The 17,362-nt window shown below is 34.1% G+C and overlaps 1 protein-coding gene across 1 annotated transcript; it reads right to left on the reverse strand.

Annotated features, from left to right (window-relative positions):
* Window positions 1-908: 908 nt before the first annotated feature.
* On the reverse strand, window positions 909-2,246 carry SYP111 (syntaxin of plants 111). Its single transcript, XM_079032176.1, has 2 exons — window positions 1,507-2,246; window positions 909-1,386 (listed from the first exon to the last, which is right to left on the reverse strand). Exons 1-2 carry the CDS (start codon window positions 2,128-2,130, stop codon window positions 1,057-1,059), a joined length of 954 nt encoding a protein of 317 aa, XP_078888302.1. The 5' UTR covers window positions 2,131-2,246; the 3' UTR covers window positions 909-1,056.
* Between the last annotated feature and the right edge of the window lie 15,116 nt (window positions 2,247-17,362).

Genomic DNA, 17,362 nt, shown 5'->3' on the forward strand with positions numbered 1-17,362 from the left:
TTTTACGAAATCTGCAAAAAAAGTCACGTTATTTTCGAAAAATTAACAATTTGGTTTCATGACTTGCTGAAAAGGTCAAAAGGGGCTAAAGTGAATAAATTAGCCGGTTCTTGGGCTTTTCTATTCAAAAGGTGAAAAAGTCAGGACTTTTTTATTCAAAAAATAAACTTTAGGGCTTTATTGAAAATTTGCCTAAAATATCGGGACTTTTCTGGAAATATCCCTTTAATTAAATAAATTTCAATTTATTTTAAAAGTTTGTAGATTTTAAAAAACAATCTTTCGTGTCATTTTTTTTATTCAATTTTGAGACATCATATTACACCAATGCCAAAACAAAGTGACTTTTCTAAAATTTATATGGTTATAAACGTATCGTTGACTCTTAGACATTACTTATAGACATTACTTCCAAATTGATATTGAAATGTGTCATTGAGATTAATTTAGTTAATTGCATATACTTTATACATTTCCCGATTAGTCAAACATATATCTCTTTGTTGGTAACAATATTAGTGACTTGAGAATTTAATAGTTGATATTTTATAAGATTTCAAATATTTGTTACGCCTTTAAATAAAAACGAAGTCTCCATTTCCTAGTGTGTTAATACAATCTGTCGGTATTTATTTTTCATTTTCCGATTGTTGCGATCATTATTATAATAATAGAGTGATTGTATAAACAACGTGTTTGAATTGTATTTTTTTTTTAAATTGTAGGAACTTGTGTTTGTAACTTTGTATTATGATACTCGTTTGCTTGTGAACTTGTAGTTTATTAAAACAAAATTTAAATTAAATTAAAAAAATGTATAAAAAATACATTGTTTTATTAATATTTACCATCATTTTACCTCAAAATTTCAATTGGAGTAATAAAAGTCAACTTAACATAATCACAAATAAGCCAAACATTTTTTTTAGTATTAATTAAATATTAAATATTAAATATTAATAGACCTAACTTTCAATCGAATGAAAGATACACACATTACATACTTCAAAAAGAATAAAATCAGGACACATATATGTAGCCTTTACATAACACACATCAAGATTTGCTAAAACTTGTGATAATTGGGATAACAATCACAAGAATGATTATCAAAAGCAAAATAATCCCAAAACACATACACTTTCTGCTGCTCTTTTGATAAACTTTAGCTGTTTTCAAGTTTTTGGTTCCATCATTCACATAATGAGCAGCATTCATGACATGATGTTCGATATCATCCATCTTCTCACCTTGAGCTTCCACCATCACTGCCATGTCTAAGAACACTTGGTGGAGCTCCAGTAGGCTTGTTTCTATCTCTTTGGCGGCGTCATGGCGGTCTTGGATCTCCACCACCGTCTCCAACACCTTTCCCCGACCATGTTCCTGTGAAGAAAACTCTAATCATCATCGGAAATTTTGAACAGAATTTGGGGGGTTTTGTTTACCAGATCGAAAATGGCTAAATTCAGATCTGTTTACAAGTAATCAAATCAATTGTTGTACCTGAATAGCTCTGGATAAGAATTCTTCGCCGCCTTGTCCATCGGATCCACTGGAGATGATCTTCTCAATCTCTTCTTCGTTCGGTTGTTCTCCGGTGACAGTAAAGTATCTCCGGCCAACTGTTTCCTTATAATCGCTCATTAGCCTTTGTCTCAGTTCCTGAAAATCCATCATTAGCTCCTTTAGCTTCTTCCTCAGCCCATTCGCCACCGCTGTTCTCGTTCTATCCACCGGGGTTCCCTGTTTACAACCTGACAACCTCCTGCTCTCAGCGTTTGCTCGATCCATCTCCTCCAAGCGAGATTTGATCGTTTTTGCTTTTTTCAGCACAGTGACGATGTCTCCGTTGATTTGACGCCGGATTGACTTCAATGCATCTGGTTTGTGAAGCGTTTTGGATTCCTGATTCGCTGCTTGCAGGTGAGCTAGAGTTTCTCTGATTGAGTTCATCTCTTGCTTCACGAGCTCGGCTTCATGGAGGAAAGAGGTGAGGTTGTGATCTGGTTGTTGTATGGTGTGCATTTGGAGATCGTGCTCTGGACCTGCTTCCAGATCTATGTCTTTCATGGATGATTTCTTCAGATCTACGTAGCTAGTGAAGGATTTAGTCAACAAATCATTCATTTTGATGAGATTGGTGGAGAGAAGAGATTAGAAAATGGTAAGAATCGGGATTTGATGCGAGAAAGATGGAAAGTGGGTGTTTGAATTCAGATGAAAGAGGGGGTTTTTGAAGTGAAAGTTTGAAATCAGGGATTTATTAGCGAGATAGCCGTTGGAAATTATAGGGCAACGGCTATATTCCGATTTGGAAGACTTTTTTTTTTTTTTTTCTTTTTTTTCTTCTTCTTAATAGGGTTTTAAAAGAATTGTTTAGTAAGTAATAAAAAAAACTTAGCTCGTTATATTTTAAGTAAACATTTTTTTTTCAAACTACAATTAGATTATTTTGATGGATGTCACGTGAAATTTGTAGTATGGCAAAATCACAAAATTTTGTGGCTAAAAATTTTTGTGCCATCTTTTGAAACGAACCATCTAATTGGAACCTCGTCACCAAATTATTTTTTTTTTTATAATAATTAGTTCTTTTGAAATGATAATTTATTTTGTACTTAACATGATATTTAAAATTAACATTTGAGGTATTTGTATTCATAATAGTTCACATTTAATAACACGTGTAAATTAATAAAAATATGTATTAGATGAAATATAGTTTGGGAGTTTTCTTTAAAATATAGTAAAGATAATTCAAAAAATATACCATTAACATGACAATATTTCTATTTAATAAAACATGTAAATTAATAAAATTTGTTAGATGAAATATAAAGAGTTTGAAGGTTTCAAATACACGTGGTGGTGAAAAGAAAAAAAATTTCTTTTATAATATATTATAGATATAGATATAATTTTCGTTTTATTTCTTTTCCTTTTAATCTTTCCATACTCATTCTCATTCTCATTCTCTTTAGTATTTCTACTCTTCTATACTTATTTTCATTTTCTCTAGTTGTATTTCTCTCTCTTTCTCTATAGTTCTCTTCTTCATCACTCTCTCTAAGTATCTCTATCTCTTCTTAATCTCTCTCTCTCTCTCTCTCTCTCTCTCTCTCTCTTTATATATATATATATATATATATATATATATATATATATATATATATCCTTCTCTCTATTATATCTCTCATTATATTTCTCTCACTATATCTCTCTTTCCTCCCCTCTCATCTCTCTTAATATCTCTCTCTCTCACACACACAAACACACACTATATTATATACTAACTCATTAACTTGTACAACAATACTCGACTATTTATCTTAGTAATTCCCACTTCTTAGCTCCTATAGTTATATACAACTACATGTCTTAGTCGTAATCGTCAATTAATACATCTTTTAATACTTTATTTTATATTTCGAGTATACTTGTTATGAATATTATACTTCACGATGTATCTCAATCATTCTCGTCTATTTACTCAAATAGTAAAAAAGTACTATAATTTTCCATTATTCTACTTAATGAGTCATATAACATTATGCAACTATAATTTTTAATTAACACAACTACTCAACTCATACGATATTAATAAATAACAGTTAATATATTATATTCAAGTTTGAATATGCATAATAGTTATCACATATCTATATGTCATTAATCTACAGATATAAGGTTAGTCGCTTGGACAGATTAATATTTAACAAATCATCGGGTTCGTAATAGCACCATATTACGAAATCATGTAACACATACTCGGGTCTAACAACTCTCTACTAAATATCACTTAAACATAATTATGTAATAATGAGATAAAATATACCTCAGCAAATCCTCTAACGTAGCCTTCAGAATCCCCTACACTAGAACAACTCTTCGGTTATAAGCCTCCAGGAACACCTCTCGAGCCGCTCCCCCGACCGCATGTGACGAAACCATAAAACTGAAACAAATGGATCCTATTTATAAAACTGGACGCCCTGCATCGTGGAAAGAGACGCGTCGCTCTACGGTGATGAGGATATCTCCATCCTTGACACATGTCATACTCCTTCGTCATCGTCTCACCTAATCGCCACATGTCTCAGTGACTTACTCCACACCGTGCCGTGGTGAATGTGTAGCCACACCGTGGTGACCCAAGAGTTGACTATTTTACTTTGACTTTTGTAGACTTTCTCAAAATAGCAACGCACTTTTTCCCAACTTCAAACAGTCATAACTGCCTCATACGAACTCCGTCTTTGACGAACTTTATATCCATGGAGTCGTCTCAGAGTGATCTATCACTTTCTTCCTCTAATTATTGATTATTGTTACACATTAATACCTATTATGAAAATAGGTTTCACATGTTATCCCCTCCTTAAAAGGATTATGTTCTTATAATCTCGCTAAGTAAGGGTATCTCAAGCTAAGTCTCTTCTCATGCTCTCAAGTCACGTTCTCATTTTATTATAAGACTTTTCTCTCATCAAATATTAACTTGTAAGTGTCGCAAACACTCTTACTCTTTTGTCATACCATAGAATACTCGTATGTATTATATTCCACACATATTTATATTCGTTCCAAGGACTACTCTAAGATTCCCACATCACTTCGCATCACTAAACCAAACTCCTTACGTGTCTGCATATGTCTAGCCATATGCATAATACTACACTTCTTAGACACACCATGTAAGATCCTCCTCTTACTCGTTTCCGCACTTCTAGAACCCCTATCAACACCGTTGGTTACCTCATACATGAAATTTATACACAACACATGATCAAATAGATTGTCAAATGAGTGATTCTACCCTAAGCTCACAACCAGATAAGGAATATGAAATAAGGCTAAATTAATCATCATAAGGCTATTCAATCCAAACTGTATGCAACTCTAAAACATAAACCTAACAAATAACATTATCAATTAGGAGTTCAAGTAGTACATAACAAACAATTCTCTAGGCTATAAGGCATCACAAAAGTCAGAAAATTATATCATAGAATTCCTGAGTAGATATACAGCCTACATTATAGCATACATAACAGTTCATAGAACAAATACAAATCATATGGATATATTGGGAATTACTTAGCTCATGAGCTCCGGCCGACTATATGCTTTGCATCCTTCATTTGCTATGAAATCTATTAGAAAATCGTTTTCTTGAATAAAAAAAAAAAGCATTTTCTTTTCAAAATTTCATTTAGAAGATCTCCAAGTCCCTAGTTTGAATTCAAAAACACCGTTAGGCGTGCTCGAATCCCTCAAACCAAAGTTGTGATACCAACTTGTAACATCCTAAAAATTACAAAGAGATTTTTTCCATTTTAAACTATGATAACCAATTAAAACCTTTGTTTCAAATACCATCAAGTAATATTCATTGGGTTAATACTATACAATATCAGATTTAAGTTTACAAAACTACAGAAACAAATATCCTCGATGCGTTTTGTATAGTCTCGCTGAGCTCTTCTCACGAACAACCTATAAAATATTTAATCCACAAATGTAGGCGTAAAGCTTAGTGACTTCTCCAGTATACCACATATTCCATCATACATACAATGCATCTACACAAGATCTCGACTCCAACATTGAGCAATCAAATCTCCTATCCACGTACATATATCATATGCAACATGCCTAACCCAACATATATATAAATGGGCCTAACCTAACATGCAAATGGGCTCGTCCCAATGTACATATAAATGTGCCCAACCCAACATACATATAAATGAGCCCATCACAACATGTAAACAGGCTTAGCCCAACATGAAAAGGAGCCCAACACAATATATAAATAGGCCCGGCCCAACATGCATATAAACGGGACCAGCCCAACCTCTACTACAAGGAGTCACCTCCAAGTCATCTATACAAGACATGAAGTCGTATGTAGTCAGGGATCAGATAGACAGTCATATAGATGATCTATGCAAGAGTGAACAATCAAACAAGAACATTACAAGTAGCGTATTAGACCATGAGTTCTCATGCTATCCAACTTAGACTACATAGGGCCTACTCTATCACTACCATATAGCCATACATCATATACACATGCATAACTAACATAGTACATACCCTTGAAAACTAGCCTTCCCTAGTTACATTGCCAAACATTCCCCAAACGGAATCATACGATGTACAGTCAAGACCCTACAAGCCTAGCGTACAAAAGCACCAATCGCTCTAACTGCAAAATGCAAGGAATAACAAGAACCCCCCCCCTCCAGGCCACTAGAGTACTTGTATTATAACAGTACCTCTATCCTACAATGAAAATGATATACAATGGGATATGTAATATAGTGAAAAAATCACCTGAACTAAAGAATCAAAGAGCCAAAGATGCAAAGCAACACTATCACATCTTGCACTACTCACTCCCGTGAACCGACTATCACCAAGACAAGTAAATCCCCAATCAACAACCCAAATCCTCCATGTTTGATCCTAAGTCAAACTGATCAAAATTCAACGGTCAACTTGGTCAAAGTCAACGCCACGTCGTAGGCCCTCCTAGGCCACGTCGTGGGAAAGCAACGTCAAACAGTTAACATGCAGGTAATTTCCATGTCATGGGTCCTCCTTGACCAAGTTGTGGCAATGCCAAGACAAAATATCCGCAGATCTAACCTTCACCATACTGTGGCTATCCATTGGTCATGTCGTAGCTACTGGCAGAATGCCATTTCTCTCATTAAGCGCTTAATCCATACAGATCAAGGTGCATACTTCCAAATCTACTTCTTCTTAATGATTTAATGGATAAAGTTTATAGCTTTATCCATTAGGACTCTACTCAAAGGCAAAATCTTAAACACTAAGTCCATTAAGCTCTTAATATGACCAAAACTTGAACAAGGAACTAAGAACTCTGAAACTAAGACCTTTTTCTCACTTAACAGAAGTCAATGACCATAAGGAGACCATATCAATATTTGGAGTTCCTCGAACTCCAAGAGCCAGTGGCGGATCTTAAGAGGGTCCAGGGGAGGCCATGGCATCCCTGGTTTTAAAGCTTCTAATACCTGCATATGTATATAGTTTATATGAAATAAATCAACTAATCTATAAATTGACTAGTTAGGCCTCTTGATATATATATATATATATATATATATATATATATATATATATTACCGATATATATATGTAAAAAAAATTAATAAAATTTAGTTTTGAAGTAAGAAACAACATACCAAATTAACCAAAAATCAAGGAGATCACGAAAAAGTTGTAACAATCCCATTAGGCAACTATATCTCTAAAACAATTAACTATATAAAAAGCTAATATGTAATCAAAATTTTGAGGTTCTTGGCTCAAGTTTTGGGTAATAGAAAATAGTAAAACCCTCACAAAAATTATCAATCCACTGGGAAAAGTCAAAATTTCACTGCCAAAATGACGTTGTCGCCTAACTGCACCTCCTCCACCTGTTTCCGTTGCTGGACTGACGCCTTCTTCGAGCCCTCATTCATCTTAACAGGACACCAGACTGTTTACCTCTAACATCCCCTTTGCGATCTGTCGGCTACCGCTTTCCTGTCCGGTCCAGTCTCCTCTCTACGGTAGTGAGCTATACTCGGTTTCTTACGGTACTCTCTGTATCTCATTGCTCTTTATTTCTTGGTTAAAGATTGTGAAGTGGGAACGGTGATTGTGAAGATATATATAACAAAGTACATCTGACACCAATTGCTTTATCATGTAAGATAGACTAAAATCTGACACAATTGCTTTATGATAAAGCATGTAAAAACATTTATCATTTTTATACTTTGTTATTCTTTGAAAATGTAAAAACAATTTGAAAACAATAAAGGGTATAATACGTAACATATGTTATCTTATATATAGTGAAAAATAATTAAGTAACTTGTATTTTTCTCCAAACTAGTTGTTTGTTACATATATTTAGTTTATTTGTTTAAAATTTGATAGTATCATATTTTGAAACGATTTCTTTACATGGTTATTATAAAGTTTTGATTTCGGCCCCCTCGGTTTTAGTATTCACGTTCCGCCCCTACCAAGAGCATCAAAAAATGGGACCAAAAACCAACAATCAAGGTCAAGAACATGAATATCAAAAGAAAAAGTTCAAGGTACAAGATTTTTACCTCAAAATTTCTAGAAACTTGGAGGAGATGATGGATCTAGCATTGCTCTATGCTTCCTTGCACCAAGAAGGAGTTCCTTTCTTCACAAGATTCACCAAGACAAGAGTAACCACTTCAAAATCAATCCACCAATCTCATAACAATGGATGAAAGGATAGGGTTTTGAAATGGAGAGATGGAGGCAGAAGGAGATAACCTAATCCATGGGTTATTGTGTTTATATCTAAAGGAAACCCTAAAAATTTTAGGTTTAGGTTGCAACGATTTCCACTGTGTAGCCCCCTTCTTTTCACGTTGTGGCAACCCTAATAAACACTCTTTTCATAAAACTCATGCCACATCGTGGGCATCCATGTGCCACATCATGGCATCGGGTTTATCTTCAAAAAATCTATCTTTAGTCCCAAACTGTCTTTAGCTGATATTTTTGGAAAATGGGTGTTACAACAAACTTCCATCTAAATTATCATTCAACCATACATATTTTGTAACTTTTATGTGTAATGAATATTGTGTCATTATCTTATACATAATATATTATTAATACCCCCCATATATCAAACGCGATTCCATTAAAAATCATTACAAATTAACACATAAAAGTGAAACTACTAGGGGATGAAACTGATTTGGTAAGAGTATTAAATTACAAACCATTACAAAAAAAAACAACTAAATATATCAATATCCATAAGATACTTCTGACTATTGTTTATAAAAATGCAATTAAAAGAAAACTTGTTATTACATCATATGACCTAGGACACATCGATGTGTCTATGGTCTACCCACCGAATAAACCTACATTGTGAACCAAAATTGGGTACAAGACTAGAACCACATACATAGGTTGAGATTGGTCTAAGAATTTATGATTACTGTTGGGCTTCGATGAATTTTTTCTCAATCGTATTTTCGTAGGAGATGGTACAACCTGATGAGTTTTATTGGTAACATAAACTATGTACTTTTAGAAATTCTCTTAACAATTAAGGGTACATGCAACCTATTAAGGATCTATGTCTTCGCACTAAGGCAACATACTATGAACTATAAGTACCCTAGCTATAATTGAATTAACTAATTAGGGTTAGCTTGCATACCTTGATATTGTACTAGTAAACAATATCTTTGAATCCTTCTTGATCTAGGAAAGCTAGCACCAAAAGTATGTTGCCTCTAATGGCTCACACCCAAAACTAGAAACCCTAGAATGAAGACGAGATAGAGGAAGAAGAGGAAAATTTCGTTCATAAGCCTATTAGAAAGGTTGTGTACAAAAATAATGACCCAATAAGTCCTATTTATAGTTTAGGTAACTTGCAAACAAAGCCAAATTTGAATAGATTAAATAATAGATTTAATCCCAGTTCAGGAGGTTTCTAGAAACTTTAGAAGTGCTCTCAAACTGTCCATGCTTTGGATGGGTCTAGAATTGATTCTTTTGTTCAACTATTGCACAAATACAATTCATCAATTGTACATTTAATTAATTCCAATTAATCCCAAATTAATTCTAGATTAATTCTGATTAATAGTTAATGAATTCTTGTTGATTTCATAATAATTTACTTATCATATAAATTAACAAATCAATTATTTAACTATTGATCTCACATTAATGTACTAATCACATAATAAATTAAAAAATCAATCATTTATTTCTAATTAACATATTAATCATATAATATTTTAACAAATCATTATCTCTCTCTCTCTCTCTCTCTCTCTCTCTCTCTCTCCTAATATTGTTTCTAGCTATTTTTGGTTATGATGGCAACCCAAAAAGGACTTTGGTTTTAATTACAAATATATACCAATTTAGTTATGAGCTTAGACAGCTTAATCCAACACAAGCATGCATAAAAAAGAAAAGGGGAAAGAGGTATAATGGTTTTAAAAATGTAGGTGAACGTTATTGTAATATACTAAGAGGGGGAGCATTAAGAAATTTCCAAACTAGCCTCATATGAGGGGAATATGTTAAAACTTAACTCCAAAAAACAGACGATGTGAGCCATAAGGACGAGTGGCACAACTTATATAAACTATATGGACCATCCTTATAAGAAAAAGTTAAAAGTTGAGCTTATGAATTTTTGTGAAGTACAAGGACCATTTGTCAAATTTTATCTTAAATCATTTAGTTAAATAATAACTCATTTTCATATTTATCTAAAATATCATAAAATAACTTCATATGATATGTTGTGATTACAATAATAGCTTTCTTTCATGGAATGCAGACGAGAGTCAGGTGTGTTTCTTTGGTATACATATGCCTTTCCTCCACTCCTCTTCATGTAGGTATCAATTTATCTAATTCATGTTCCTCCATGCACCCTATGTATATGCTTTAATTTGGGTTTCACAATTTTATGGGCAATAATCTATTATTCTCTAATTCAAATTCCAATTGGCTTTCTACTACACATGCAAGATCTATTCAAGTTAATAAGAGTGTCTAGAACCTCGATGATGGTGTGCTTTTATTCTCACTAAATGATTCGTAAAGAATCCTCTTTATATGTTAATTGAATTCGATAGATCCCTTACATTTACTTTAAAGGTAAGCATTACTCCACCATGATTTCCTTGATCAATCAAATATGGTTCTCACTAATCTTGGTTGATACACATACGATGAGCAATGTGATATTGTTATTTTTATTTACCAACAATCGATTTATGATTTTTTGTGTTAGGTTGCATTTTAAATATGGCCATGAACAACTTGTGTCTGCTTATAATGCTTCGTTAAAAGGTTTAGTGTTATCACATAATTAAGGTGTAATATCCAAAAAATCAAGGCAAAATTTTTATTTTTCAAAAACATTTCAAATCCATAAGTTTTACAAAAATAAAGTTTCCAAAGGTCATAATTATATACCAAAGTATCCTAAAATCATAAATCATGTAAAATTCCAAGATGATGTGCACGATCAAGCCTTCGCCTTTCCCCTATCCTCTGAAGTACCTAAAACCATAAAATCAAACTATAAGCCAAAGCTTAGTGAGTTCCCCCAAAATACCACCACACATCACATAACAACATGTAAAATGCACCCACAACTATCGGGATGGATTACCCCTGAGCCCACAACATGAGTTTGGATTGCCCTCCCACCCACAACTCATGTCTGGATTGCTCCCGAGCCCACAACATAAAGTTGGCTTGCCTTATCGGCCCTCATCTTATGTATGGCTTGTTTCCAAGCCCACTGCATAAGTCTGGCTTACCTTTTCAGCCCACAATTTACGTCTAGCTTGCTCCCAAGTTCGTTGTTTCCACACATAGCAGTATTACTCAAACCAACCGCACTATATCGACATATGCAACAGATAAAACATATAACGGGAAATAGAAAACCATGTAGATATTAATAGTCCACTACAATATATAAACATCTTAAACCATAATACATAACCTAATAGGCTGATATTGGTGCCTTTGACCCACAAATATAGTGAGGAAAACTCACCTCACATTTTGAAAGGATTCAAAAACATCTAAAAGGAAAACTTATTTGGTCTAGAGTAGGCCATACTCATATATACCAAAATTATGAGACCAAAAGGCACAAAAACTCAAGAACTAGCAAGATCTAATGAAGCATTTATCAAGTTAAGAACTTTATACCTTATGGAGGTTGCTTAAAAACTGAAAAAATCAAATCCACAAGGCTTGAAACTTCTTATTAGCTTTTCAATCACCTTCTTCTTTCAAAGATAAACAAAACACCAAAATGAGCTCAATATTTCACAAATGATGGTTAAGGTTTGCAAGGAGTCGAAAGGGAGAATAGAGGCTGAAGGTGGGAGTGTCTCTAGGCAGATAATGACATTATATAGGGCTCAAACCTCAAAAATTTAGGTTTGCTCATCAGCCTAGTACGCCCTATGTACCTTATGAATACGCTATACATACTCACATGCATCCGCGTCACTATTTAATGACCTACGCCCAATGTACACTCTAAGTACGCCCGACGTATGGACCATTTTGCAATAATTTAATAATTTGAAAGAAGAAAGGAAATTACCTGATTATAGGTGGGTGTTACAATTCTCCCCCACTAGAATCAGCCTTCATCCTCTATATCCGATGCTACAAATAACGCCGGTTAGTGCTCCCGCATCTTTACCTCGGGTTCCCAAGTCCATTTAGAACCCTTCCGATGCTACCACTAAACCTTGAACAATGGTACAACCTTGTTGCGTAAGGCCTTTGTCTTCCTATCCAAGATTTCCGTTGGTTTATCAACATAATTCAGGCACTCATCAACCTATATATCGTCCAAAAGGAACCACTGATGAATCATTAGCTACACACTTCTACAGTTGAGAAACATGGAAGGTGTTGTGAATATGACTAAGCTCCTCAGGTAGATTCATTCGATAGGATACCTTGCCTACCCTGGCCACTAATAAATCAGGGCCCTAACTTACCCCTCTTCCTAAAGCGTATTACACCCTTCCAGGGTGATATCATTAGTAACACCATATCACCGACTTCAAACTCCAACTTGGATTGACGTCTGTCAGCATAACTTTTCTGTCGATTCTGAGTTGTCTGCAACCTCTGTCTGATTTGCTAGATAAGCTCTTCCGACTGAAGCATCATCTCGTTCTTTACTATAACCCTGTGACCAACCCCCGCCCCCAACAAATTGGGCTACGACACTTACTCCCATAAAGAAGCTCAAAAGGTAGTGCACCAATACTAGAGTGATAGTTGTTGTTGTAATAAAACTCAATTAGGGGAAGGTAGGAGTTATAAATCCCACCAAATCTATTACACAAGCTCTCAACATATCCCTGAGTGTTTGTATGGTCCGCTCGCTCTGGCAGTCAGTCTGCGGATGATAGGCGGTGCTGAAGAGCAATATCGTACCCAATTCCATGTGGAACCTCTGCCAAAATCATGAAGTAAATCGAGCATCTCAATCAGATACAATGGAGACTATAACAACATGTCAAGCGAGGATCTCATGCACATAGACATTAGCAAATTTCTTTGCCGAGGAACTCTCCCGAATAGCCAAGATGTGGGCACTCTTGGTCAAACTATCCATAACGACACATATCGCATCGAATCTCTTAGCCGTCCTGGACAATTTGGTAATAAAATCCTTGGTGATTTATTACCATTTTGACATGGGAACCTCCAAAGGCTGTAGTTTTCCATGCGGCCTCTGGTGCTCGGCTTTGACCATCCGACATGTCAAACACCTCTCTACATACCAAGTTATCTCCCTCTTCATGCCCCATAGTCAATTTTTGTGATTATGAATGTTGGACATAATGAGATCTACATGGTTAATTCTTGATCTTGCAATGTAGCGACGACAATATGGAACATGTAAGCAAAAGAATCAGCTAAAATAGAGTTTGTATAAGAAAGATATGTCTATTTGAATTTGTAGATGGAATTAGGCTTAAGTGAATGAAAATAAATTGCCTAAATCATTTTAATGCAAAACACAACTGTGTAATGATGGTCAAGTGTGTAATGCATGATTTTGTGAAGTACGAACAAATATTGAATTATACTAAAGGCTTATGTGAATTATCTATGTTTTTATTGATTTAATACTTATGGTTAATTGTATTGATATTTATTTTTCTATGATTATGCTAATTACTAAGCTTGCATAACTTACCCTTTCTCTATTGTGATGCCTTTGAGACTAGTATTGCACCGCCGATAGGGGTGAATTTATAGCCGAGAGATAGAAGCCCTATAATTGACTAAATAGTTTTGTGTTTTTATTGTAACGGAATTGTAATACCCAGATTGATCTCTGGATATAGTTTGTTTAATTATATTTTGGTAACTTCTTGTATACCGTAAAGTTAATATGAATGTACACATAATTGGTTGGGTTTTCTCAAGAAAAAATGGGTGTACTTTGTATCATTTTATCAGTGTTACATCGGTTTTGTTGATTTTACTTAACGTGGCTTGTTGTACTGCTGAATTGCTTATTGGTCTTCTATTGGGATGAGTATGTATGCAATATGTATACCTTGTTTTTTGGTTTCCCAATATTAAAAAAGTTCTTTTGTTACTCTAATGTGAGTGGATTATTTACTAGATAGTTCATATAAAGCTTTGTTGAATTTAACTATATTCACAATGTGTATAGAGTATGTAGCTAGTATTTCCGGTTTGGATTTCTATGATGCGTTGCTTGATGCATATATAGAAGAAACCAGTAGTGGTGATGGTGGTGTGGATAATCATGATTGATAATGGTGGTGATTGGTTGTGACAATGGTGATTGATGGTGGTGGGCCAATGGTGATGATTATGAGTAGTGTTGATGATAATGGTGATTGGTGGTGGTCGGTGATGGTGATTAATGATGATGGTTGTTGTTGATTGATATTGGTGATAATGGTGAGTGTGGTGGGGGGTTTATTGTGATCATTACAAAAATGTTCCATATAGTTTAGAAAAAAAATCAAATAACAAAAAAACAAATGAAGGCTATATTGGTCTTTTAACTTTGACTTAAAAGGTAATATATAACTTAGGGACCTTTGTGCAAGATTTAAAAACCATATAGACCAACTATGTAAAAAATTCAATAATAGTACCAAATGTATGAATTTTAGCAAACCGCACGTACCAAATGTGTAATTTACTCTAAATTTTCTTGAGAAAATTCGGTAAATGACCAGAAAAGAGGGGTTCTTTGAAAAAAGTGACTATGAAAAAACGGATTTCGGAATCTGACCATAGGATCCACAGAGCACCTCTGCGGATCGCGTAAGCCCTATGAGGAAATGGAAAACCTCTGCGGATCTTGGGTTTTTTAATTTTTTCGTTTTTTCCTTTATTGGTATTAATTTTTTTAATCACATAAGGTATTATGTGATTATTATGTAAAAAATTGACAAAAAAGAACAAAAATAATGAACTTACGTTTAATATCAGTCTACAGAACTTTTTGGAAATCCACAGAACTGTTATCAGCGGATCAGTGTACACCTCTGCGGATCGATGTATAAATTGTCATACTGGTTAAATATTGTATCAACTCACCTCGGTATTGAAAAATATAGAAATGACCTCCAATGCACCAACTTCTACGAATGCATATATAGAAATTTGAAGATGAACTCATATTATAAAAAAAATGCAATTCTTTACGAAAAATTTGTCACACCCCCGAACCAGACGGCAGAAACGTCCAGGGGCTTGTGCGTGACTTCATCTTGAAATATCATTTCAGTGAATATAATTGAAACATAACGTCATCATCATCACACATGTAATATAACAACATTCATTGTTTACATTGAGTATTGTATTTGAATATTACATGCCAAAATAGTAAGAGTATGATGAAACAAAATATAACATAATATCCATTAGTTTGTTTCGTTCATCCTACTTCAACGGTTTCCTGAGAATAAGGTTATTTTGAAAACGGTCAACATAAAAATGTTGGTGAGTTCATAAGCATGTTTGTGAAAATGATTTGTATAACTTTGAAAACCACCAAAAAATCCTATATTTTCTGCAAATTGTTTAGTGTGTTTGTGTCAGATCTTGTATTAATGCATGTATGTTATTGTTTATTTGACTAAAAGGGTAAAGAGAATGTAGAGAGAATGTAAAGAGCATGTAAAGATAATGTTCCCAGACAACCCGATGTTATCTGTAAAAGAGAAAGCTGCCATACCAACCCCCGAGGTTGAGTACCAGTACGAGAATGCTTCTGAGTGATCCAAGAGAAAAGTGAATGGTCTTCCGTAAACTTCATAACGTTAATTCCTCTAAGTGAGTCGTCATAACCATACTAAATAATGAAAATTTCTCATGTCTTGGAATTGTTGGACGCCGATTTTGATTTTTGATTATAAGGTTTTCGTCACCCTAGACTGAGTTAGTCTAGCTATAGCGAACAACTTAGGTGTGGGGTGTCATCCCCATATAGATCTATACACAAATCCCCGCTCTCCCTCCAAGAGACTCTGGTTATAACTATAGGCTACGATCGTACACTTAATAGGTGTCAACCGACAAAACTCACTAGATCCTTAATCGAATTTACGCAACGAAAGGTATAATCTCATTCCAGGGCCAATGAACCATGTAAGTGAACCACTATGGCATCGCTAAACATGTAAATCATTTAAAGGCCCAAATTGGAATGAAATTATATAACATGAGCCCGAAATATATATATGAAAGGACAGCTAGGGCCCATTTCACATGTAAGATATTCACAGGCCCAAATAGCACACAAATAGTATCCAAGGTCCGTCGCACATGTTAATGGGGCATTGAGGCCCAATAAACATATAAATAGTATACATGACCTATCACACATAAAAATGGGCCACTAAGGCCCAATAACCTAGAAAATGATCAAATTAATTCGTTTGTTAGTTTATCGTTGGTTTTGGTTCAAGTATTCACTAAAATAGCATAAAAGCCCACTTTTTGTAAAATGATGTTCGTGGCCCAATAAACCAAAAATTTACAGTTAAGGCCCAATTTTTGTAATAATAAAACTTTAGTCTCCATTTTGTTCAAAACTTGTGTTGATGACTAGATTGTGGTAAAATAACATTTTAAACTCATTTTTGTCAAAAATATCATTTTTGGCTTGATTTTTGTGGAAATACACATTTTTCTGGTTTTTGGCTTTTCCGATCTAGTTTTTGGAAAATTTGTAGAAAAATCATCGTAAGTCGAAATTTTGATCCGTAAATTCTGGAATTTTGGAAATTTTGTCAATTTTGTTCAAAAATTTTCTCATAATTTTTAATGGCTTCTAACAAGTGTGAATTTGCTCACCTTCACAGGCTGGTTGGAAATTATTTCAAATTTGATAGGCAGTTTTGTAAAATTCGCCAAAAATTTTATAAAAATCATATGAAAACGTGAGACTAGTCATTTTAAATGTATAAACCTGAACTTTTTGCATGTAAAATAGTTTTGAAAAATATTATCATTAAGGGGGTTAAAACAGTCGGAGATTGGACCAAAACTTTTTTGTCAAGGGCTGTTTTATGAGTTTAATTTATAGATCTTAGAACACAATACTCATTTTTGCTATTTAATGTGTATAAATCCCAGATCTACTAGTTTACATGTATTATATGTGATAACACATATTTTTCTCAAGGTTTTTATGAAGATCCAAGGGAAAAACTTCATGTTCTTAGCATATTTTTAGTTTTATGAAGTAAACAAC

Source organism: Lactuca serriola, chromosome 3, assembly GCF_051521515.1.
Source record: "Lactuca serriola cultivar US96UC23 chromosome 3, Lser_US96UC23_V15, whole genome shotgun sequence".
NCBI classification, from domain to species: domain Eukaryota; kingdom Viridiplantae; phylum Streptophyta; class Magnoliopsida; order Asterales; family Asteraceae; genus Lactuca; species Lactuca serriola.